Source organism: Nomascus leucogenys, chromosome 3 (assembly GCF_006542625.1).
Source record: "Nomascus leucogenys isolate Asia chromosome 3, Asia_NLE_v1, whole genome shotgun sequence".
Lineage (NCBI taxonomy): Eukaryota > Metazoa > Chordata > Mammalia > Primates > Hylobatidae > Nomascus > Nomascus leucogenys.
In genome coordinates, this window is record NC_044383.1 from 75,757,622 (window position 1) to 75,783,889 (window position 26,268).

At 40.6% G+C, this 26,268-nt stretch overlaps 1 protein-coding gene across 1 annotated transcript in view; it reads right to left on the minus strand.

The window, feature by feature from the left end:
• Window positions 1-3,504: 3,504 nt before the first annotated feature.
• Window positions 3,505-26,268, minus strand: part of RRAGD (Ras related GTP binding D) — a 53,752-nt gene continuing 30,988 nt past the window's right edge. The window contains exons 2-7 of the mRNA XM_003258332.4: window positions 25,787-26,082; window positions 18,655-18,854; window positions 17,727-17,841; window positions 16,175-16,317; window positions 10,947-11,095; window positions 3,505-6,703 (exon numbers count right to left, since the gene is read on the minus strand). Coding sequence (XP_003258380.1) covers window positions 6,552-6,703; window positions 10,947-11,095; window positions 16,175-16,317; window positions 17,727-17,841; window positions 18,655-18,854; window positions 25,787-26,082 — 1,055 coding nt within the window. The 3' untranslated portion in view covers window positions 3,505-6,551. The remainder of the gene's footprint in view (window positions 6,704-10,946; window positions 11,096-16,174; window positions 16,318-17,726; window positions 17,842-18,654; window positions 18,855-25,786; window positions 26,083-26,268) is intronic.

The following is a 26,268-nucleotide window of genomic DNA, read 5'->3' on the forward strand; positions in this document are numbered from 1 at the left end:
TAAGAGAATATAAACATTCTTAGGCGACACTCTTATTAATAGTTCCCTGGTACGATCAGATTGAAAAGGGTAGAAAAGTAAAAGAAACTTTTTTTTTTTTTTTGAGATGGAGTCTCGCACCGTGACCTGGGCTGGAGTGCAGTGGTGCGACATCGGCTCACTGCAACCTCCGCCTCCTGGGCTCACACGATTCTCCCACCTCACCCTCCTGAGTAGCTGGGATTACAGGCACACACCACCACACCAGGCTAATTTTGTGTATTTTTAGTAGAGACGGGGTTTCACTATGTTGGCCAGGCTGGTCTCGAACTCCTGACCTCATGGTCCTCCCACCTCAGCCTCCCAAAGTGCTGGGATTACAGATGTGAGCCACCGTGCCCAGCCAAATAAACTTTTTATTAAATCTAATTCTGGAATTGATATTGATGTCATATATGTATTAAGCTGGAAAAGTACATTAAAATAACATTTAAAACTTCCTACTTTTAAGATAATTCACCTCTTAATTACAAGGAAAAGCACTACACGTCAGTAAACATTTCCAATTTACAGCCTACTTCTTCTATTTAGTCTTACATTACATTAATAGTAAATATAGCTATTGATCTGTTGGTTGAACAACTCAATTTCTTGGATGCTAGTTATTATCCATGGTCTCTGCTGCGCACAGTGGTAAAGTCCTACACAACTGCAGTTCTAAAAACTGACATCTATAAAGGACCTATCAAAAATTAGTTGATTTTTCATTATTTTTAGATATTAAAATCCTTTCATCTCCAGTATCTGCCTTTTAGCCATTTCTCTAGCACAGAGTCTGGAATATAATTGGAACCCTATAAATATCTGTTGGATAAAAGAACATTGTTAATTTCCCTCAGAAAGTCACACCATCATAGGAGATTTAGCAATCATTATTGACAAAAGAATCAAAACTCACGGCTCCTTTTATTTACCCCACACTCTTTTGGGCATGCTTGTCCTCAACACATTGAGGGAGAATAAACCAAGTCCGGAGATGCAGCAAGGCCAGGGAGCAGGGTCTTGTGAACTTTGCTAAGGAGTTTGGGCTGATATCTAGGCATCACGGAGAGCTTCAGACCTGGAGGGTGTTAAGCAAGGAAGCTTAAGAAGGTCAGGAAGCAAGGAAGGTCAGAATTGTGGTGGTTCAGAGAGGCCACTTGGGGTCTGTGTGAAGGATGGATGGATGGATGGATGGGTGGATGGATGGATGGGTGGGTGGGTGGGTGGATGGATGGATGGATGGATGGATGGATGGATGGGTGGATGGATGAATGGGGTAGAGAGACACTGATTAAACAGCTACTGAAAGGTCCGATGCAGTTGCTCATGTCTATAATCCAAGCACTTTGGGAGCCCAAGGTGGGAGGATCACTTGAGCCCAGGAGTTTGAAACCAGCCTGGGCAACGTAGCGACATTCCATCTCTACAAAAAAACAAACAAAAAAAAAATTAGCCAGGTGTGGTGGTGCACACCTGTAGTCCTAGCTACTTGAGAGGCTGAAGTAGAAGAATCACTTGGGCCTAGGAGTTTGAGGTTATGGTATGCTGGGATCATGCCACTGCACTCCAGCATGGGCAACAGAATGAGACTGTCTCTCAAAAAAAAAAAAAAAAAAAACTACTGAAATCCAAGTAAACAGGAGATGGTGGTCTAAAACAAGATAGTGGCAGAGGAGATGGAGAGAACAGATTCAATAGACCTTTGTAAGGCTGAGCTGAAAGAACCGAGTGACTGACTGCAGGTGAACAGGAGGGGAGGGAAGAATCAAGAATGAGGCCCAAGTGTCTGGCAGAACCACAGGGAGGAAAGTCACACCATCATAGGTGATTTAGCAAGAAGGAAGCCAATTTTAGACATGTTAGATTTGAGGCTCTTCACCTATAGAAGATTCTAGCAAAGGCATGCTAATTGCAATTTAAGATATAGATCTGAAGGTCAAAAAAGAATTAGGATGGAAATATACCTTTTTGGATTTTATTCCAGATCAGTATTTTATTTTTTTACACATATTGAAATCTCAAGGTAAAAAGTTGAATACAGTTAAGACCAAAGGCTTATTCTCTCTTAATTTTCTGAGCTTGAAATATACTATTGCCTATTAGAAAACCAAATGGCTGTAAAAGGTATTTACATTTTCTTCAGATATTTAGACACTTCATACCATCTTCAGCATTAGACTTATTTAATGGATTAGGAATAAAAATGCATGATCTTTAACCTTCTTCTCTGGGTGAAGTACATTTAGAAGACTGCTCCTATTGGTTCTATAAATATGCCAGGGGAGCTCATGTAAGAATAGGTACTTATTTCTCAATATGCCAGCATTCACGCCCACGTAGTAATTAGTAGTTTAGGTGGATAAACTCCAATGAATCTGGTGGGCTCTGACACACTCTCCTGAATAGCGTCCTCCTTTTGCATCCTCAAATGGCACACCCCATAGTCTTAGTCCACCAGACAAATCCTCCAAGTGCCCCTCTTCATATTTGTGAAAGGAAGGTATTTTTTAAAAACATTTGGTGAAGCTGCTTATAGTTGTAGTTGGGAAAGTGGGCTTACTAGCTATATGATCTTGAGCAAGTTATTATTTCATCTTTTTTACCTTGGTTGCCTTATCTGAAAAATAGAAATGGTAACAGTACTTACCTCTTGGATTTATGAATTTTAGTTACGCAAAAGTACTTCAGAGCAGTGTCTGGGGTATATTGTGTGTACTCAATCAGTATCTATTACTACTAAATACTTCTGTTGAAGACAAAATTTTCTTTCTCTTAAGCTCAACATCACTACTGATGTAAAATCTTGGAAATAATTATTTCAGGTCAGGTTTTCCAATCAGAAACAGGATTTCATATTTGAGATATAACATCTAATGCTAGCCCGTCTCTGAGAACTCCTAGGGGATCTGAAAAAGGTCATTGTAGGATGGAATCTTACTAAGCAAAGTTAAGAATGATAAGGTAAACTGTTAGGAAAAGGATTTCCATATAACTAGGAGATTAGGGCCACAGCAGCAAGAGTTAATATCTGAAGTTTACTGAAGTAACAGTTCTACAGCCCGTCAAAAATGTGGAGATATAAGAGAGTTTATAAATAAAAGCATAAATTAAATTTTAGTGAGATTTATCACCATTTCCATAAAATGAGAGCTGGTTAATCAGGACAAATAAATTTTACCAAATGGATGTAACAGGGCCAATGAAACAGTGACACACATGTATGGTAAGCAACCTCAGAAACAGGAAAGGCTGTACTTCCTTTTCACCAAAGAGACCATTCTGCTCACAGAAAGCTTAGTTATGAATACCCTTGAAATGAGAGCTTTATCAAAGCATGAACCCAGGACACATGCTTTTAAATTGGCAGTTGACATTCTTGAAAGCAATGGCTTAGCAATGGCTTAACAATGGTTATAAGTGATGTACTGCTTAAAGTAAAACATGAGCTATACCTGATTACAAATTACATCCAGTCTGTACAAGTTGAATGCATACCATACTTTAATAACCAAGACAATTCAGCTGTTTTTCCAGAGTATATTTCAAACAGAGTTGGCATATAACCCGTATGTAACAATATTGCTGTGATTTTAGTCATATTTAAGGGTCCAAAATATGTTCGCAAAAGAACAGTTTGTGAATGTCAACCGGTTTTTGCTTTATATTCCTTCAAAAACATTCCACCCTGGTCATTCACACTAATCTACGTCACTGAAAATAACCAAAATAATTCACAGTCTCACCTCTATGTAAAAGTTCTAATTGACTCAATAGGCAAAGGACTGCCCTGCTCCTTTTGAGGAAGGAAACCTGCAGGGCAAGTTCTCAATCCCTAAAACCAAGCAAAAATGTTCCAGTGCAGTTGCTGTAGCCATGTATTTAGGCTTTGTATTTATAGAATTAAATTTGAGAATGAAACATGGCCATACACATTGCAATAAGCTGCCTCTCATATCAAAAATACAATGCAAAATGACTTGAAGACACTTCCAATAACACAGATTTGAAAAACTGAACGCTTAGACATAACTCCTGGATCTTTCTTTAATTAAGAAGTCATTGCCACACTTACAAAGTTAGAGGCAGTAATCTATATTAGCGTGTGATTAATCAAAGAGTGCACCTTACTACCATGAACTTGGGCCCTATGTCATAGAATTATTTTTGCCTTTCCCCCAAAGAATCATTTGCTCTTGAAGTAATAGGCTTTTTAAGGCACATTTTAACAAAAACCCATCATATACCCAGCTTAAACATGGAAGCCCCACCTGGTTATAGTAATAAATATACCTAAGTAATGTGTGATTTACCAAATAGGCTAGTGTCTCCAGCTTGAGGATAAAGTCATATTAGAAAACTGATTCTTCATTTGCTTATTCAAAGTGAAACAACATGTAAAAAATATTAGAGAATTAGATTTATAACAATAACCCATAAGTGCCAGGTCTGTTGGCAAAGATCCAACATGATCTAGCTCTGGAAATCAGGGAGCCCTGGGCTCCTAACCATCCAGGTTTCGGAGTAGGAATCACGAGGAAAGGAGTTAGGGCATCTTAATTATTTTTAGAAATCTCCTTTCAAAATGCACAGACCCTTGGGAGGCTCAAACCTCAAACCCCAACCAGATATCATCTTAAATTCAGTTACCAGCTTCAAAGAAACAAGACTTGGGGAGAGGAAGGAGAGAGGCTGGAAAGAAGCCACAGAGAGAAGTGGGAAAGTTTAGGCTGGGCACAGTAGCTCAGGCCTGTAATCTCAGCATTCGAGGAGGCCAAGGCAGGAGGATTGCTTAGGACCAGGAGTTTGAGACCATCTTGGGCAACACAGTGAGATCCTGTCTCTACAAAAACAACATTTAAGAATTACCCGGGTGCGGTGGTGCACACCTGTAGCTCTAGCTACTAGGGAGGCTGAGGTGGAAGGATCCCTTGAGCCCAAGAGGTAACAGTGAGCTATGATTGTACCAATGTACTCCAGCACAAGCAACAGAATGAGGCCCCCCTCTAAAAAAATTTCAAGTACAAGTTGCTTTAGGGACTTTATATATTTTGCTAGGACCAACTTTGATGTTCTTAGGAGGCTCTGCTTTTTAAAAAAAAAAAAAATCTCAGTTTCTAATGCCCCACAAGCATGCCTTAGGGTGCTAACCCTTGAGATGCACATAAAATTATCTACTTGGAATGATTTGGCATAGGGGTAGATTTAGGACTCTTAATTTCCTGTTAGTCTAAAGTAAACATAAGTGAAATAATTTCACAGAAACAATTACACAGCTAATTGTAATGTCTCTCCAGCCATCCTCTTCCCACTGACCTTTAGGGGTCTTCAGGATGACTCTTCAGCCTTGCAGAGCATGCTGGTGGCAGGCTGAGCTTGGCTCAATCATAAGGTGGGAACAAGTGGAGTGCATGAGGCATGTTATTACCAGTGAGAAGCAGATGTGGAGGTGACAAAAGCGACTAACAGGATTGAGCTCCATGGTGGGGATCTGCGATTTGTTCTATTCACTATGGTCATGGAGCAATAAAGAACCGGTCCTGAATAAGCATTTTAAATGTGGCACACCAGACCATCGCACAGGGCCAAAAGTCCAGAATTGTATATATGTTTTTTAGTCTGCAGTTGCCAATCACATAATTTTGGGACAACTTTAGGCCTCTGATGTTACTTTAGCCCTGGGTGGCAGGTACAGAAAAGCCTCCAGAAACCCTGCAATTCAGTGACATTTTTATTTCTCTCCAGTGATCGGCACCATTTTGGAAATCTGGTCCCAAAGTTTCAAAGAATAGTAATGCAACAAAAAGAAATAACCTCTCTGTATAAAGCGATTATAGAGATGTGTGTTGAGGTAAAGAGCTGCATAAAAACCGTTGAGCAGGGAAGCACAGCCACTGCTATAGAAATTTTTAGGTAAGTCTGGTGCTAACATTATTCTACAAAACTGTTTACACCCATTATAAATAGGGGACAGTTCTTATTGCTCCTGGAGCTTGTAGCTCCAATCTGTTCCAGCTCCACTGAGAAATGATTTTTCTCAACAATTGGTAGCAAAGATTTCCAAATTTACAAAAAGTCATTACCAATGCATCACTTTTTGATTAATTTCTGATTGCCATATAGATATGGACTACAGTATGCATGTCCTTGACACCAAGTACAGAAAAAAAGCTTAGAAAAGTCGTTTTATCAAAGTTCAGTTCAATGAGAAACATGAAAAAGTGCAAAATATGTACAGTTCCTGGCAGTTCTCACACGGGATTTTTTTGACTACAGACCATAAAAGTTTACATTTGTGTAATGAAATGACAATGGAATTCACATCACTGTTAATATACAAGTTTTTGCTTCAAAGTGCTTACTTTATTTATAAAAGAGAAGATCAAGAGGGTTGCAGGAATTTTTTTTTTTTTTTTTTAACAACAAATCCATGGTATGTGTCCCAGTCTCCTTCTTCCTCTTCCCTTAGTGCAACATGGCGCAGCAGCCTCATGGATGAGGTCTGATTTCAAAAGATGTTCCGGAAACCTCACCTACAGCAGCACTCTAGGGGTCCCATTAGGGGTGGCTCTCTTTTTCTTCTGCAGCCGATTCTGAACCTTTCGAGATTTTACTACTTTCATTCTCACCTCAAAAACTTCATGAATGGCCTTCCGGAAGCAATGAAAATTATAGTCAATTAGCCCTGGAGAAGAGAACAAAAATATTTATAAATGTCACGTAGAAATAATCTCCATCTTTTCATGGGACCCATGGCCAGTACACACCAGTAGGGGCAGTAGAGGATGGTCTTAGCGTAAGGACCATAGATTTCCCGGGGATGTCTGCAGCTGGCCTTCAGAAATTGCTATAAATCTTTAGGAATTATAGGCAAAGTCTTGTGAAGGAAGATTTTTCCTGAGGCAAGGTTCCAGAGCATAGACCATATTTTCAAAGGTTCCTATGACCCAAAAGATTTAAAGAACCACTGAACTTAACTTTTTTTTTAACCTTTCAGAATTAAAGATTTCTTACAATTAAGAGAAATCTGTAATGAAAAATGTTTCTCCCCAAAGGGCATTATTAGACTGAGTAGAGGCAGACCCTGACTTGGGATCCCAAAGCTGTGTATCAATCAATAAATATTTACTGAGTATATATTATATTTAAACAATTCTCATAAGCCCGAGGGAAAGAGAAGCCCCTAATTTTAGAGTGTTAACAGCCATCTCGCCAACTCCAGCAGAAATTCAACAACCGATGACACTCAGCTTTTCAGTATTAAGTATTTTAAGTGGAGAAATAGTAGGAGAGAATATTCTTGTGTTTTCAGAAATATATCAGTGACACAAAAAATAGAATAAAAGATAATCCAAAGTCTTGAGGAGTGCATTTTTCATCATTACTAGTAATTTGTAAAAGTCCTGAGAGCAACATTATGTTTACACCAATTAGGATAAGGTGGTCAGTTCTATTTACTATCTTTGAATTTATTAAAATAACTAGCCCAACAATTATTTCTATCTATCAGTGGATGCTTCTAGAGCCCCGTCCAAAGGAAGAATTAGGATTCCAGCCAAGGATTAAATTCTTCAAAGTAGTTATACAACTAACTGCAAGGGGAGGGTGGGGAGGGCACCATCTCGGTTTCCAGGAGCAGGAAAACCTCTGAGTAGTGCCCTCTGCTGCTTCTGCAGAGGGAGTGAACCACTAGTGCAGTAAAACCAGGAGTCAATTTCCTCAAGGAAAGACCAATGTCACAAGCAAGGGGAAAAGTAATAAAAACAAAGGAGCAAAGGAACGATTTTTAAATGGCAATTTGAATATGAGATGTGAGAGCCTCAAGATTCTCTGCTTTTATGTGCAACAAACTGTCTTAAAAAGCTTAGCTAAAAGAACTTGGCTCAATGAGAAGGGTACAATGAAATACTCAACTTGGGAAATTTCAGACATATCCTATTGTTCTTATTTTTGAGGCAGGGTCTCACTCTGTCACCCAGGTGGGAGTGCAAGGCTCGATCACAGCTCATTGCAGTCTCAACCTCCTGGGCTCAAGCAATCCTCCCACCTCATTTTTAAATTTTTCCTAGAGACGAGGTCTCACTATGTTGCCCAGGATGGTCTTGAAGCCCTAGGCTCAGGCAATCCTTCCACTTTGGCCTGCCAAAGTGCTGGGATCACAGGCATGAACCACTGGCACCCGCCCCTATTGTTCTTGACAGACCTTAACTTACATATCTTTGCACATTTCAAAATGTAACAGTAATCTTGCTGTGTTTGGAATTTGAAGTAAAAGTTCACAACTGAGGCTTTTTAAAGACAGTAAACATCCACAAACAGTGTTTGCTATTTCAACCCTCGTGAAAAGTTTTTGAAAATACATGAACAGAGACATAAACAAAATAAACACTCTCCTCACCCCACTTACAGTTCATAAGGCCCCACATCCTTCTCTGCTTCAGGAGTTCTCAACCCTAGCTGCACAATAAAAACACCCAGGCACCAGGCCCACCAGGAGGCCAGGCACAGCACAGCACTTTGGGAGGCTGAGCAGGGAGGATCACCTGAGGCCAGCAACCTTTAGCCCTGACTGCCATAAAGTGGTGGTGTGATGTTGAGAGAAAGTCATTTATATTTTCTAGGCCTGAGTAAAATCATCTGTGAAATGAGGGGGTGAAACAAGGCGTATTCCTGTCTATCTTTAAAATTCCATGATCTATTACATAATCTGTTCTTGTTTCTAGCAAGATGAAAATAAGGAGTAAAAGATGAACACCATTTAATTTAAAGTTTTGAGGCCAAAGGACACAAAAGGCAATTTGGTCAGTCATGGTACACACAGGAAAAATACAGGACATCACTAAGCAGCAAGAAAATGTAAATTCACATAATATACCAGTTTTCAGTTATCAACTTTTAAAAATACTAATACCCAATATTGATAAGAACACAGCAAAATAAGTATTCATATTCTCTTCGCAGCATAAAACTGGAAAATGTTTCTGAAGAACATTTTGGTAATATGCATTAGAAGCCCCCAAAATGGGCCTACCCTTTTGATCTAAGTAATTCCACTTTAACTTTTTCCGTAGGAAACAACCAAAGATGCACATAAATATTTAGTGCAAATGAGGTCATAATGGTATTATTTATAACATCAAAATCTAGAAACAATATAGATGTCTGAAAATAGAAGAATCTAATACAATCATTAAAATGATGTGGTTAAAAAAAGACGGTGAATTGGAAACAAGTCTGTAATAATTTAAGTGAAGGTTATAAAGTAGAATTCATCATACAATCTATCATAGTTCTTTTAGAAAATGCATATGCAAGAAAGGACTGGAAAAGTATACAGAAAATGTTAAGAGTAGTTATCCGAATGAGAAACTTATCAATAATTATTGTTTTTTTGCTAAATATTATTTCTAAATTTTCTAAAAGAATCTATTACTTTTCTGATAAAAATAAACAATGTAAATTAAGTTTTCATGGCCAATGAATTCGGAAAATTTAATGATATACATAAGTGAAATATATATAATATAAAATATAAATATTTTAATATTTATATTAAATATAAAACTATATTAGAATATACAACTATATTAGACAATATGGCCCCAGTTTTGTTGGAAGAAAGGAAAAAAAGGAATGAAGGCAGGGAGAAAAGGAGCGAGGGTAGGAGGGAGAGGAAATGAGAGAGGAGAGCTGGACGTGGTGGCTCACTCCTTTAATCCCAGCACTTTGGGATGTCGAGGTGGGAGGATCACTTGAGCCAAGGAGTTTGAGACCAGCCTAGGAAATATGGTGAGACCCCAATCTCTACCAAAAAAAAAAAAAAAATCCCAAGTTGTTGACATGTGTCTGTGGTCCTAGCTACATGGGAGGATGAGGTGGGAGGATCACTTGGGCCCCGGTGGTCGAAGCTGCAGAAAGCCATGACTGTGCCACTGCACTCCAGCCTAAGTAACAGAGTGAGATCCTGTCTCAAAAAAAAGAGAGAGAGAAAGGCAGAAAGAAAATCCCAGAAATTTAACATGGGTTTAGTTCTAGATGGTGAAATACGTGGTTTTATTCTACATACTTTCCTAAATATTCAAAGCATTTTTAATTTAATAGGCTTATATTGCTTATAATACAGAAGAAAAAGGCTATTTCAGGATATGTTACTATTACATATTCAGGATATGTAACTATTTGTTGGAGATTTTTTTTTTTTTTACCCAACAAACTAGTAAACCATACACTGTTACTAACAAAAGTCCCTAGCCATATCAGTAAGCTAGGGACTTCTGTTAGTAACTTTTGTTTAGATATTACAGAAGGGGGAAATTAGTTTAATTGCTTTTGTTTCAAAATAAAACTGAATTTGATCCTAAAAGAAATTTGGTGGAGTTAATTATATTCATGGTCTTCCCTTTTCGGAATCATGATGCCATCCCTGTGTTCTGAAGATTTAAGAAGTATTTTGAGGCTGAACAGAAGTCAAACCACCTGTTGTCCCCTCCTTTACAAGGGAAGAACAAAAGATCACACGGTTACCTAAGACCTTCTAGAGGTGTGGACCAAAGTGGAGACCTCCACCCTCAATATAGGCTGGGAGTCTGCTCCCTGGTAAGAGACTTCATTCACAGCCTGGCAACAATGCCCCAGCTAGCTTCCCCGCAGCAGACATGCCAAGGCCCCTGGGAGGATCATGGGGTTCCACTTCCACCTCGCTGCAATCGCAGATGCACCACTAGAGGGCAGGCCAGTTCACTGGCCCAGAAGCTGACACTGTGGGCAGGAGCCCGCCCAGCTCTGGACTCCAAGCCAAGGGGGCCTGTGACTGGCATCTGGAAGTTTCGAGGGCCATGCTGTTGTCCACCCACATTCAACAAACAATACATGCAGCAGCAGTCTGATGCTTCTTTTAATGCTTCTTTTAAATCACACCAAAAAGTTACCTTTTCTTTCAAAGCTTTCCTCTCTGACAAAGCAAACGAGAGCCAGGAACTTTGTCACCTCTTTTAAATAAAGCACGGTTGTATTATTAAGCTTTATGATGGCTGTGGATTCCTTGTCATAGGGGGTTCCTGCTCCATCTTCTTTGAGACTAAATGGGGACAGAAACCAAAACATGTGACCATTGAGAAAGAACTAGAAACTGTAAGCCAGTGACAGAGACCGGCTTTAAGCCACAAAAAGCGATAATCGTACGTTGTTCACACTTGCAGTGCCTTTCAGCAAAAGATCTCAGAAACACACAGGCACAGAAACATACACAGTCCTCAACAGTCATTTCCTACTGACAACGAGTGGCTGTCTGCAGCAGCTGGGCCACTCTCCAAGCACCTGAAGAAGCCAGTTGAAGGATGAGGTTAGCTCTCCCCACCTCCGTGGCCAAGGGCTTCTTGCTTTCTCACCTAGAATAGCCAGGCTGTCAAAAGCATGGTCTGATGAAAGACTAAGAAAGGCTGAAGATATGTTCCAAATTCAAGGAGTCTAAAGAGACCTGAAAGCGAAGTGCTAGACTGGATCCTGAATTGGGAAAAACTGCTATAAAAGATAGAATTGGGACCACTGGTAAAATTTGAATATAGTCTATATATTAGATAATAATGTAGCCATGCTAAATTTGCTGAACTGTGAACTGGTTCAACTTACTCTCAAATGGTTCACCGAAAAGAAATAGATACACAATATGTATTAGAAAAAGAGAGATGTAGCAAATATGGCAAACTGGTAAAAACTGATGAATCCCAGTGAAGAGTTATACAGGAGTTCATTTTACTACTCTTGTATATTTTCTGTAGGTTTGAACTTTTTTTTCAAAATAAAGAGTTAAATAAGATATATAGGTCTATTTGGCCAGGCGCAGTGGCTCACGCCTGTAATCCTAGTGCTTGGGAGGCAGGTAGATCACGAGGTCATGAGTTCAAGACCAGCCTGGCCAATATGGGTGAAACCCCATCTCTACTAAAAAAACAAAAATTAGCCAGGCACCACGTGGTGGCGCACACCTGTAGTCCCAGCTACTCGGGAGGCTGAGGCAGAAGAATCCCTTGAACCCAGGAGGCAGATGTTGCCGTGAGCCGAGATTGCGCCACTGTAACTCCAGTCTGGGTGACAGAGCAGGACTCCGTCTCAAAAAAAAAAAAAAAAAAAAAAGATATATAGCTCTATTTAAGAAAAGGTGTGGTGTGTAGACACAAATGACTTGGGTTTGAATCTCAGTTCTTTTATTTGCTAGCTATGTGAGCTTGGACAAGTCGAATAACTTCTTTGAGCCTCAATTTCCTCATATGTACACTAACAGTAATTATTTCAAAGTTTTCTAATGAAGATTAAATGAAATAATGCATATGTAGCACTAAGCATAATGCTGAGAACATAAAATACACACTTATTATCATGGCTTTAATGACTGAAACTGGACCCTCTGAAGATACCTGTGTAATAGAAGAGTTATGAATCCTTTCTTCACAGGCAAAGGACACTTCCCTAAACCTTTTCCCCCTTACCTAAAACTGTACATAAATTTTCTGATTTATTTTTACTCCCCAAATTTATGAATAACTGACCAGAAATTTGACTTAATTGGAATTGTGTTAAACCTTATCACATTCACTGAGAACTAGCATTTATTAAAGCTTACTATGTGATATGAACCATTCTTAGTTCTTAAAATGCATTATCCTCTGTCTGCTATAAGAATCCTCTAAGTTTCTAAGGAAACCGAGGCTAGGGGAAAATAAGATAACTTGGTCAAAGCTGACGACAGGGGTAAAGCCAGGACCTCAAACCTAGATATGGCTAATTTCAAAGTTAATGCTTTAATCCTGTAAATACACAAGGGGGTAGAGTATCAAGCCAGATTTAATGAAAAGCCTGAATTGCACAGAGTATTTTTAGGAAATGTAGGTTTTTAGTTTTGAGAGTATTTTAAGCTGCCATATACATGGCCACTTAAAAGTAAATTGTGAGGCTGGGCACGGTGGTTCATGCCTGTAATCCCAGCACTTTGGGAGGCCAAGGTGGATCACCTGAGGTCAGGAGTTCGAGAACAGCCTGACCAACATGGAGAAACTCCGTCTCTACTAAAAACACAAAATTAGCTGGGCGTGGTAGTGCACGCCTGTAATCCCAGCTACTCGGGAGGCTGAGGGAGGAGAATCACTTGAATCCGGGAGGCGAAGGTTGCAGTGAGCCGAGATCACGCCATTGCACTCCAGCCTGGGCAACAAGAGCGAAACTCCATCTCAAAAAAAAAAAAAAAAGTAAATTGTGGAAGTCGTTTTTTTGTTTTGTTTTGTTTTTTTTTTTAAGGATTCAACTCACTATAACCTACCAAAACATTAAAGAAAAACCTTTCAAGTGTTGGACTTCAAATGTTAAAGATGCTTTAACAGAATTCATTAACTTCCATTGCACTGTTTTAACTACTATATTTTAAGGCTCAATCTCTCTTGCTTACAAGTAATGTTCTGAGAACAAGAAACTGAAACATTTAACATGTTTTACCCAATGAAGAAAATGGCATTTAAAATTTCCAAGTAAATACAATACTATATAGATATTAACACTGTGTTTATTAACAGCATTTAGTAATACAGGAAAATTCTCAGGTGGTAATGTTAAATGAAAAAAGCAGGATATAAAATTTTACATACAAATGTGATCTCATTATCCTAAAAATTACACATGGAAATAAGAACAAACTATATAAAATGTAAACACTGACTGTCTCTAGGTGGTGAGATTATGGGCTATTTTAATTTTATTCTTTCTTTAGACTTTTATGTATTTTCTGCAATGAGCATGTATTACTTTCACAATCAGAAAAAGGTAAACATTAAACAGACTAGAAAAACAAAGACTCCACCAAAAATTACAAGTAGAAATTGATGAGGTTTGCAACTGCAAAAACTGTTTTACTACTCAAGTTTTTCATCTATAAGCAATGAAAACACATGAAGATAGAACATACTTTAAAGTGTGTGCATGTGTGTGTGCATGCGTGAGCACAGAGCTGCCAGCTGGGGCACAGCCTCAGCTGAGAGATTCCTGAGGCACCAGGTCACCTGATTCTAGGGCCTGCTGGTCTCCACTGGGCAGCTGGGGAGGGGCAGCAAGGCCTCCAGTTACAAGGCCACCTGCTTCCTCATTGCCTAAGAGGGCCCCAGGCTCTGCACACAACCCTGCCTCCTGCTGGTTAACAGGACTGGCTTGTTGCTGCTCCAGCAAACGATCTGAGGAAACCCCAGAGCCCACAAACCATCTGTGACCCAGACTGGTTCTTACTGAATCCTGTGGGTTCTCAGAACACTGTACTCCACCACAGAAAAACCAATCTGACAGCAAAGCCAGGCCGCCTCCTCCTAACCCCTCCCTCCCCATGTTTGTTTTAGCTGGGTAAAAGTAACTCTGATTAACATCATTTACATGAACAACTTACCACTTACATCTAATGACCATATGGCACAATAATGATCATGCACATTGTTAAGCATGTGCCAGATTAATTGTGTTGTTCATTGTACTTGATTACCATGGCAATCTGCACTGTAATCAGAGTGCATTCATCTTCCATGACTATTTCAAGGTCATCCATTTAAACGGTTTAAAAATAATAGAATGCTTCAGGGCAGTAATCTTGGGCAATAAGGTCTATTTCTAAAGCCAGATGTCAGCGTTTAATTATAACAGTAATAATAAATTATGGCAGCTACATTTATCCAGAGTCTACCAGGTAAAGGCACGTTATGAGCCTAATGAGATTTCATCCTCAGTACAATTTTGTATCACTTTCCGTGTGTGTGTGTGTGTGTGTGTGTGTGTGTGTGTGTGTGTGTGTGTGTGTCTAACAGTTAACAGAGAGAATCCGAGCTGAGTGGGCAAAGGATGTTTAAGCAATGGAAGAGAGAAATGGAGACTAGACTCTCACAAAAGCTGACAAAGGAGGCAGAGTGTCAAGCTGTGTAAGGCAGGTCACAGGCAGTGAGTAAAGAGGAAGATGAGCAAAAGCTTTACCTCATCAATTAGATGAGGATGTCAGATACAATACAGATCGCAACACCTTAACATCTTAATAAGATGAACAACTAGTTCACACCTAGTCAGTCTGTACACCACCTGTTCAGCAAATTTATAATTATGTAGAATTGTTTCTACGTCGGGTAACATAATCAGTTTCCCCCACTCCTTGTTTATTTTATATTAAGTGTATAGAAAGCTCTGTTTTCTAAGAATGGTATGTTAACAGATTTTTTTCAGCAGAGGATCAGGAATCAGATCTGAGTTCAAATTCTAGTTCCAATCCTTACTGACAGTGTAAGCAAGGGTAAGAAATGTAACCACTCTGTACCTCAGTTTTTTCATCTGTGAACTGAATACACTACAGTTGACCTTAAACAACACAGATTTGAACTGCCTAGGTCCACTTACACATGGATTTTCTTCTGCTTCTGCCACTCCTAAGACAGGAAAATCAACCCCTTCTCTTCCTCCTCCTCAGCCTACTCAATGTGAAGACAATGAGGGTGAAGACCTTTATGATGACCCACTTCCATTTAATAGTAAATCTCTTCTTTTTTATAATTTTCTTCTCTGTAGCTCACTTTATTGTTAAGAATACAGTACATAATACATAACATACAAAATGTGTGTTAATCAATGATTCATGTTATTGGTAAGGCTTCCAGTCAACAGTAGACTATTAGTATTAATAGTTAAGTTTGTCGGGGGGGGGAAATATATGTGGCTTTTTGACTGTTCTAAGGGTTGGTACTCCAACCCCTGTGTTGTTCAAGGGTCAAATGTAATTCCTGCCACATCGAATAGTTGAGAATTAAATGATAACCTGGGCACAGTGGCTCATGCCTATAATCCCAGCTACTCGAGAGGCTGAGGTGGGAGGATCATTTGAGCCCAGGAGTGATCTATCCTGGACAACACAGGGACATCCTATTGCTAAAAAATTAAAATAATACGAAGCATGCAATGAGATTAGCATAATGCCTGGCATTTGCTCAATAACTGTTACTACTGCATGCTAAATGGTATATTTATTTATGGATTTCAGTCATTTAAGACAAAAATGTTAAAGTTAAGTAAGTAAATGTAAATGCAAAATGCCTGAAAGGTTATGAAGGAAAGATGGCTTGATTGTGGCCTTTAAGAATGTTGTACTTACCCATAAATACAAGAGATGTCAATAACCACATCTATCATATCGCAGCAGAGCTCATAGGTTTGCATATCCACTGGAGTACTATCAGTTGCAATATAAATTTTACTGACCACATCAAATAGAAATGCCTTTTCAATTCCAGAATTCTGAAATTTAAAAAAAAAGTTGCCTTAAAGCAACAGTCAACTTCCGACCATGTCATGACTACACAAAATTGAATGCCATTCTCAATGTAAAATACAAATGAGCAAAACTCAAGTTACTAAAAATTTAAATTGTATCATTTTATTACAATTTAAACTTCACTGTCATAAACTTCTTTATACTGGACTTGCATAAGAAATAAAAAGTAGAGGCCGGGCGTGGTGGCTCATGCTTGTAATCCCAGCACTTTGGGAGGCCAAGGCAGGCAGATCACCTGAGGTCAAGAGTTTGAAACCAGCCTGACCAACAGGGAGAAACCTGTCTCTACTAAAGACACAAAATTAGCCGGGCGTGGTGGTGCATGCCTGTAATCCCAGCTACTCGGGAGGCTGAGGAAGGAGAATTGCTTGAACCCGGGAGGCGGAGGTTGTGGTGAGCCAAGATGGCTCCATTGCACTCCAGCCTGGGCAACAAGAGCGAAACTCCGTCTCAAAAAAAAAAGAAGTTGAATGACCACAAATTATTTTAGGTAGCCAAATTGAGCAATATTTCCTAACTCGTAGAGATACATACCTGCAATTAGGAAAAGGCCAAGTAAAAATACTTTTACTGACTAAATTTTAAAATAAGCTTAGAAACACTAAACAAACACACCCAAAATTGTGTAGTGACAGAGTAAACGTTGAGTACAACCAATAGGTCTGCCTCAATTCAACTCAGCAGAGCCTACCTGGAGCTGGTGGTGTGTAGGGTTCATTCAGCACATCATTCACAGCATGTTAAACTTATAAAAAGCTATTCAACAGTCTGCGTCTTATCAATAAAGCCAAGTTTTATGTTCCCTACCTCTGGTGGGGCTCTACTTATATTGAATGATTGCCTACAACTTGAATAAACACTCCAATTATACCAGTGAAGTGCAGGAATGCATCTGAGTAGTTAAATTTTATTTTTATTTTTATTTTTAGAGACAAGTTCTCACTCTGATGCCCAGGCTGGAGTGCAGTGGCGCAATCATGGCTCACTTCAGCCTCAAACTCCTGGGCTCAAGTACTCCTTCCACCACAGCCTCCCAAGTAGCTGGGACTACAGGCATGTGCTACCACACCTGGCTAGTTTCTACATTTTTTTTGTATAGACAGGATCTCACTATGTTACCTAAACTGGTCCCAACCTCCTGGCCTCAAGCCATCGTAACGCCTCAACCTCCCAAACTGGGGCGTGAGCCATCAAGCTGGCCTGGGAGTTAAATTTTAAAGGATCTAAAAGAACACGTAGGAGTAATCTTTAAAAGTAATACTTAAATGACCTCAAAATGCTACAGAAACAATCGGAAATAAGATCTTTTTCACTCTTGCAATGTTATTTTCAAATTCTACAAGTGACTCAAACAGGAATATTATTTACTTACTGAGATAAAGATGTTCAGCAAATTCTCCAGAGTTGGGAGTTGTGGAATCAGTTTCTGAACCACTTTGCTAAAAGCTTCAAATATTGAATGATCATATATGCTTGTCAGATAAAAGCTGAAAGAGGAAACGGTATTTCATCATGTTTTCCCTTTGAATGAGGAACAGGCTGCTTAGGCTATGTCAAAACACCGGTAATCTGCCTTCTATATCTATAGTCCTAACACATACAGTCCAGCCCCCTTCAGAATTTACAGTGACCTCGGTAAAAAAACAAGCCATTCCTCCCCACCTCCCAAAAAGCCTGAGCTGTGCCTATTCTCATCTGCCGACTGGCAAGCTTACAACCGCAGCAATCTGTGTCCATCCCAGCTTCCTGACATTCTGCAAGACAATCCACGCCAGATCATCTTTACACAAGCCTCTGAGGTTGTCCCATTAGTAACTTATATTCTTGACATTGAAACAACTATTTTTTTTTCCATTTCCCAATTTACAAAATGCATGTACTACCTCACAAAAAATGACGGAAACATTGTTTTCCTTTGTGAGGATTCCTATTTGGATTGTTTTCAGACTACTCCTTTACTTATAATTACAGATAACATCTTTATCAAGAACTGTAAACTTTAGCATCAACTAACTATTAAAATTATATTCATGGGTTTTCTATAATGTGTTTCTCATGTGAGGGGAGAACCTTAGCTTTGACCATTTGTTAAAAAACAAAAAAACATCGCTTTCACTAAAGATTAGCATTAGCACGTGCAAATTTGGCTCATTTTCCCCTAATCCTATCCATCTACAGCACGAAACAGGGTAAAAAGAAGGCAAATTATTGCCCATGCCAAGCCAATTATGGTGACTCCGAACCCCAAACTTGCTTTCTTCCATCCTTTATTGGGATCCTTAAGGGGTTTCTGTTCTCACCTGAGGTGAATTTTTTCTAATCCAGCATCTGCAAGGTCATCGTTTGCCCTCTGGTGAATATCTCTTTGGGTTTCAATTTTGTGGTCATCTGACAGACCATCCACTTTATGAATAAACACCTCGAAGTTGATGTCGGTATTCACTTTGTAGGCCCTGGTCACCGTGAGGTGGAGCCTGGCCAGGGCTTCCATGTAATCGTCCTAGGACCAAAGGCAACGCCTGTGAGAGAAGGCCGCTTTGCTTCCTGCGCCTCCCACACACACACTCTTCACCTGGAAACCAGGCTGCAACCCCCCGAAATATGTTGCAAAGGTTCCCCTCAACAAGCTGGCTTCTTAGAATTCCAGTGTGAAAACTTAAGTTCTGTTAACAAAGAGAGGAAAAAGAAAGGCTAAAAAAATGCAGCTGATTTAGGCGGTTATGACTGAGGCTGATGACAGTCATAAAGATCAGAGTTGGCAGGGCGTGGTGGCTCATGCCTGTAATCCCAGAATTTTGGGAGGCCCAGGCAGGCGGATCATGAGGTCAGGAGATTGAGACCATCCTGGCTAACACGGTGAAACCCCTTCTCTACTAAAAATACAAAAAATTAGCCGGGCCTGGTGGCATGCGCCTGTAGTCCCAGCTACTCAGGAGGCTGAGGCACGAGAATCGCTTGAACCCAGGAGGCAGAGATTGCAGTGAGCTGAGATCACACCACTGCACTCCAGCCTGGACGACAAAGTGAGACTCGGTCACAAAAAGAAAAAAAAAAAAAAAGATCAGTGTTGCGGTTTCAGGAAGAGAAACGGACCCGACTCCACATAAGACCTTCCCCGGAATACTGTTCCTCCTAACTTTTCCAGTCTCTTGTGAACTGTGATGAACAATTAGAGACGGAGGCATGATACAGGCCACTGGGCGGGTGGGGAAGGAGCTGAGGAGCAATGTTAAGAACCACTGGTTCAGTGCAGAAGTCAGCAGACCACAGTCTGCAGGCCCTATGCCTGTTTCTTAAAAGTAAGTGGTGTTGGAACATGCTCATTTGCTTTCATATTGTCTAAGGCTGCTTTTGTGCCACAATGTTGAGTAAGTTTCCTCTAGAGAAACTCCTCGGAGACAGTACAGTCTCCAAAGCTTAAGATGTTCGCCATCTGGCCCTTTACAGAAAAAGGCCCCTGGTCTAGAAGAATTGCCCCAAACAATACTAACTTTTTTCTTCTTCCCATGCCTATATAATGAACACCTGTGTATTCATCTCTGTTTAAGAAATAAAACATCTACACAAAAGCCCTCTGTGTTTCTCCTCATCCTCCCAACCCATACTATCCCTCTACCCCCTCATCCTCTAGAGACAACCACTATCCCAAGTTTAGTATTTATTCTCACTCATGTATACATTAATACAGACATATATATCCCCAAACATCACATAGAATTCATTTACATTGTTTAAAAATGGAAAGAAATATTAAGTTGTATGTATATTATAGTTTGCCTTTTTCATTCAACACTATGTCAGTGAGATTCACCTATGCTGAATGTTATGTGTAGTACGTAACTACAGTGCATTAGTTCCTTTTAATGGCTCTATAAAACTTCCTTTTATGGATGCTCTATAATTTATATTTGCCTGCTGATGGACATTAAATATTTCCATGTATATGTGATTACAATGATATATGTACAGTCTCATATACATGTGGCTTACTCTGAAGGGTGACTTGTCAAGTCATAGGTAGGAGTGCCTTGACTGTACCTGGAAGTGTGTAAACAGCATCTGATGCTTCAGACCCTCACCAACAATTGGTGGTGTCAGATCTCTTATTGCCAATTTGAAGGGTGTGAACAGGTCTTGTTTTTATAGCAAAAAAAAAAAAAGGAAAGAGATCTGTAGGACAGAATCTAAATGCCTTCCCCCTCTGCCCCACCACTTATGCCTCCAAACCTGGAAAAAACAGAAAGCCAATATAATTGGGGGTGTTTTCTGGCATTCTTCTGCTCCAAACATCAATAAAAATGTATCCCTAGTCTCTAGGTAAATCAAATATTAATTATACAAATAGGAAACTATGAAGAGGGAAAAACCACGAATGGAGTCCTTCCCATCCTTCACACTCTACAGAGTTGTTTAGAATAAAGGACAAAAGCCGGGAGCAGTGGCTTGCCCCTATAATCCCACCTACTGGAGAGGACTGCTTGAGTTCAAGACCAGCCTGAACAACACAGTGAGACCCCTATCTCTAGAAATATATATATATATATATATAAAATTAACCAGGCTTGGTGGTGCACACCTGTAGTCCCAGCTACTCGGAGGCTGAGGCAAGAGAATTCCTTGAACCCAGGAATTTGAGTTTACAATGAGCTATGATCGTGCCACTGCACTCCATCCTAGGTAATAGAGTGAGAGCCTGTCTGTAAAAATCAAATAAAATGAGGCCGGGTGCGGTGGCTCACGCCTGTAATCCCAGCCCTTTGGGAGGCCAAGGCAGGCAGATCACAAGGTCAGGAGTTCGAGACCAGCCTGACCAACATGGTGAAACTCTGTCTCTACTAAAAAAATACAAAAATTAGCTGGGCATGGTGGCGCATGCCTGTAATGCCAGCTACTCAAGAGGCTGAGGCAGGAGAATTGCTTAAACCTGGGAGGCGGAGGTTGCAGTGAGCCAAGATCACGCCATTGCACTCCAGCCTGGGCAACAGAGCAAGACTCCGTCTCAAAAAAAAAAAAAAAGTTTAAATTAAATGAAAGGCAAATGTCTGATGCTGGGTCAGCAGATTAAGCATTAAAAACTAAAGGTATTACTGTATGGTTCCACATAGATGAAATTCTAGAAAAGGCAAGCTAAAGTGACAGCACTTCAGTGGCTGCCTGGGGCTGAGCATTTATTTCAGGGGACCACCTGAGAAAGGGCACAAGGGAAACTTTGGGGTGGTGGAAATATTCTATATCTTGAAGGAGGGGTGGTTACACGGTGTACACATTTGTCAAACCTGTTGAACTGCACACTTAAAATGAATGCATTTTATTGCATGTAAATTACACCTCAAGAAAAGTGTTATTGCTGTCTTTAACTGAGGAGGGGAGTTAAGGGAACATGTCTGTGAGCAAAACTACCCAATGTCAAGGGAGCATCACATCTCCAAAGATTGGAAATTGCTACTCTAACCTCCCTGCCAAGCATATAAAATGGTCTGATTACCAACTAACTGAAAAAGCAGCATGTAGCTACAAGGACTAAAAAAAAGAAAATACTTGGTTGGTTAGAACAGAGGGATTGCAGGTGATTTTTCCCATTGTTTATTACTTTCTTTGGCAAATAAAAATTAAGGTAAAATACAACGCATAGTTTATACTCTGAAATTAGATCTGGGGATTACGGGCAGGTCACAAGCACCAGCACAGGTCAAGAAGAAACTCTCTTTTGGATCCACAGGCACACATGCAATGGCTTCAGGAGATATGGTGCATTCTGTAGGCTGGGGAATGGGGCTGGGGTGTCACCACAGATCATGGGAACCACTCTTGCTTTCATTCTTTTTTATTTTATGACATTCTGTGAGGACATATTTACTCCTGGGGGATAAATTTATCTGGGAATCCTGTGACTGTAAGGAATTCATGAACAAAAAATAAAAATCTGAGGAGTGAGAACAAAATAGCACTGCTTAGAAATAAAGGGAAGGGGCCAGGCGTAGTGGCTCATGACTGTAATCCCAGCACTTTGGGAGCCTGAGGCGGGTGGATCATGAGGTCAAGAGATCAAGACCATCCTGGCCAACATTGTGAAATCCTGTCTCTACTAAAAATATAAAACTTAGCTGGGTGTGGTGGCTACTCAGGAGGCTGAGGCAGGAGAATCACTTGAACCCAGTTGGTGGGGATTGCAGTGAGCCAAGATCGTACCACTGCACTCCAGCCTGGTGACACAGTGAGACTCCATCTCAAAAAAAGAAAGAAAGAAAGAAAGGAAAGGACACTCAAGTGCTGTGGAGACACTTCCCTAAAGTTTTGATTTTCCTGTCAGTGCTTCTAATCACATCCCACAAAGGTTCCTGCAAACATGATTTTTACACTCTGCTTCCAACAGAAAAGTATACTAGGTTTTGAAACTGCTTATTTAATTATTCCTTATTTTAAATAAATTACAGCATTCAACAATGCTTTTCCTACTGTTTATTTTTGTGTGTGGTTTTCTCTTTTTGAGATAAGGTCTTGCTCTGTCACCCAGGTTGGAGTGCAGTGGCACAATCATAGCTCACTGCAGCCTCAAACTTCTGGGCCTAAGTGGTCCTCCCGCCTTGGCCTCCCAAAGTGTTCGGATTATAGACATGAGCCACTGTGCCCAGCCTTCTCTTTTTAAAAAGTATAACTTTAGGCCGGGCGCGGTGGCTCACGCCTATAATCCCAGCACTTTGGGAGGCTGAGGTGGGTGGATCACGAGGTCAAGAGATCGAGACCATCCTGGCTAGCATGGTGGAACCTCGTCTCTACTAAAAATCAAAAAATTAGCCGGGCATGGTGGCAGGCACCTGCAGTCCCAGCTACTCGGGAGGCTGAGGCAGGAAAATGGCGTGAACCCAGGAGGCGGACTTGCAGTGAGCCGAGATCACGTCACTGCACTCCAGCCTAGGCGACAGAGCGAGACTCCATCTCAAAAAAAAAAAAAAAAAGTATACCTTTAAAAAATGAACTTCTCAAACATTCCTATATCTTTCTCTGCCCCACAAAAAACACCCAAGAGAAGAGCCAAGGTTAGTGGCATGCATCTGTAGTCCCAGCTACCTGGGAGGTTGAAACAGGAGGATCACTTGAGCCCAGGACTTTGAGGCTGTAGTGGGTTATAATCACACTTGTGAATAGCCACTGCACTCCAGCCTGGGCAGCATAGTGAGACCTCGTCTGAGGAAGAAAAAAAAAACTTCAAGAAACAAAATTAAAATAAAAAACACATTTACCAATCTAAATTGAAGGTCTGCCTTCAATTTAAAAATAGGCAGATGTACCTATTTTAGCCACATTATAACCACATTAGAAACACCTAAAATACATTACACTGTAAATTTGAATTCCCATAAATGCAAATTGCTATGTAAGCACAACGTGGTATTTAAGTAAGTACTTACTAATCCATTGTCTTGAAATGATGAGTCATCTGGTTGGAAATCTACTCACCCATGGGTAGGACTACTACAGCTACCCAGTTCAACAGCTACCCAGTTCAACAACTACAGAAACAGCTGCTGTGTGACTTAGGGAGAAAAATGGAGCTTAGAAGAGAGAGATGAGCATGACAACCCTGGAGCCTCCCCTTCCCTACAGCAGCGTGCACACACCCCATCCGCTCCCCTTGAGCTCTAAGCTCCCTAATTTATGGTGCTGGCAGACCTGAGACAGTAAGGCAGGGGATACTGCCAAGACCACAGATGGGCCAGAAAACAGGTCAGTACAAGTGGGACAGTCAGGAAAGCAGCTGCTGACAGCAGCAGGCCCTGGACGTGGTGCAGCTAACACACGCGTTTCTGGGTAGGCCCATGGGAAGAGAGTAAACTGCTGATCACAGATCAGGCATTGGATTTGAAGTCTCCCTTCTCCGCACCCCTACTAAAAAGGAAAGGAAGAACCCTTCTAACCATTGGCCATGCTCCCACAGCCATACATGTACACAAATGCAGCCACTTGGAACTGAGAGGCTTAGTTGAAAATTTTGTTATTATTATTAAACAGGCACCTAGTTCCTGAATGAACTTACAATCCTCTCAGGCATGGGGAGTCTACTCAGAGGATGGTTCTCGAGCATGGGCTCAGAATGATATTATCGGGAATAGTCTTTGTAACACTTCAGCCCTAACAGCTCTGGTGCTCCTACAAGGGCCGGGTGTGCTTAGTGGGGCAATGCACACCCGCAGCTGGCCAACCTGTCTCACTGTGGGTCCACAGTTCCAGGAAAAGGGCACAACCTGAACCTCAGAGTTGGTTCAGCGCATGTCAAGAAGGGCTGATGCCATTTATTTCCCCCCAGCTGCAAAAGAGAGCCCTTGGGGAGCCTTCAGGCTGGGCCATATGTCATGGGCATTTTCTAAGAGCCCCAGACATGGATAGTTTGGAAAGCACCAATGCCCCTATCCTGCTGCACCTCCCCTTCCTAAAATGTATCTGCCTGACACGCACCTGTGGTCCTGCTGTCTCCCTTTGCCTCCCCTTTACACCAACTACAGTAGAAAAGCCCCAGGATATTAAAAACCCAGATTGCCAAGGAGCCAATGTGGAATGCTAGAAAAGAACCTGACACAGGGAATGACGCGCGACTGGGAATGGGGCTCTTCAAAGCATAGGAAACGGGTTCCCAATTCTTTGCTTCCAACAAAGTGAAAGGAGAACCTACTCCAGAAGCCTGTTGTTAAACTACTAAAAATAATTTTTCATGGTAGAAAACTTGGTAATTTAGGGGATATAACTTGGAAGGAATCTGAATAGCAGGATGAATGCTACAATAAAACTCACCTCATATCCACCTACTTACTTATGTGAATAAAGTTTCTCAGTGCTTATAACTATATAAACAGAAAACAAAAATAGAACTGATGCCAAATATTGTCTTATTCAAGCATGGATACATGAAGTGGAAAAAATATCAAATATCCATCTTCTTAAGAGGGATATTTATCTCAAATTTTACTTTTTATATGTAATAATCATCTATAAAATACATAATATAATTATATTATCTTAAGCAATAATTATAATAATTTGTTTCAGAAGAAAAATTTTCACACCTAGAACTTTATCTTCATAGGAAATAATAAACAGTTTAAAATGTAAATTTATATACATGTTTTTGTTGAAGAGAACCTGTGATCTTTTGTAGATGTTGGCCAACGGTACCATAGTGGGCATGACATATTTGGCATGAATGGGCCCCTCCATCAGGTATGATTTGCTGAAGTGTCAATTGTTCCCTAATGCTCAATGGTTTGATTGTTGGTCACGGCTGGAGCCTTTTATCTTTGGCAAAGTCTGAGAGCCCTGACCAAGAAACACTTGTTTGGTAGAAAGGCCTATTCCAGAGTTTAAAAACCAAACCAAAAACATGGGGTGGGGTGGAGGGGACCGGCCAGGCCATCATATCCCTGACACTCTGAGCTTTACCTGGGAGTCAATGACAAATATCAGTGCTCCTGTTCCCCGGAAGATCATCTCATAGTCAAACGTAGGGTCAAAAAAGTCAATCTGTCCTGGGAAGTCCCAAATCTGAAAATTGACAAAGGAGCTGTTGGAAACATCTTCTCGGCATATCTTATTAGTGCTCTCCAAGAACAGTGTTTCGTTGGGAGACATTTTGTGAAAGACAACTTTCTGAATAGACGACTTGCCGCTTCTCCTCAGGCCCATGAGCAGGATTCTCGGCTTCACTTCAGTGCTGAAGGGGTCACTGAAGTCCAGAACTGGAGAAACCACAAAATGAGAATGAAGGTGAGACGCTTTCACAGCGGTTAATTAGAGGAGTTTCACTTCCACCTCAAATGTGATTTATGATTCACAGATGATGCCACTCTTCCAAAGAGCGTGCTAACTGCATCCCTCCACTTAAACCCCAAGTCTTGCTGACTTCACAGCCTTAACACTTAACC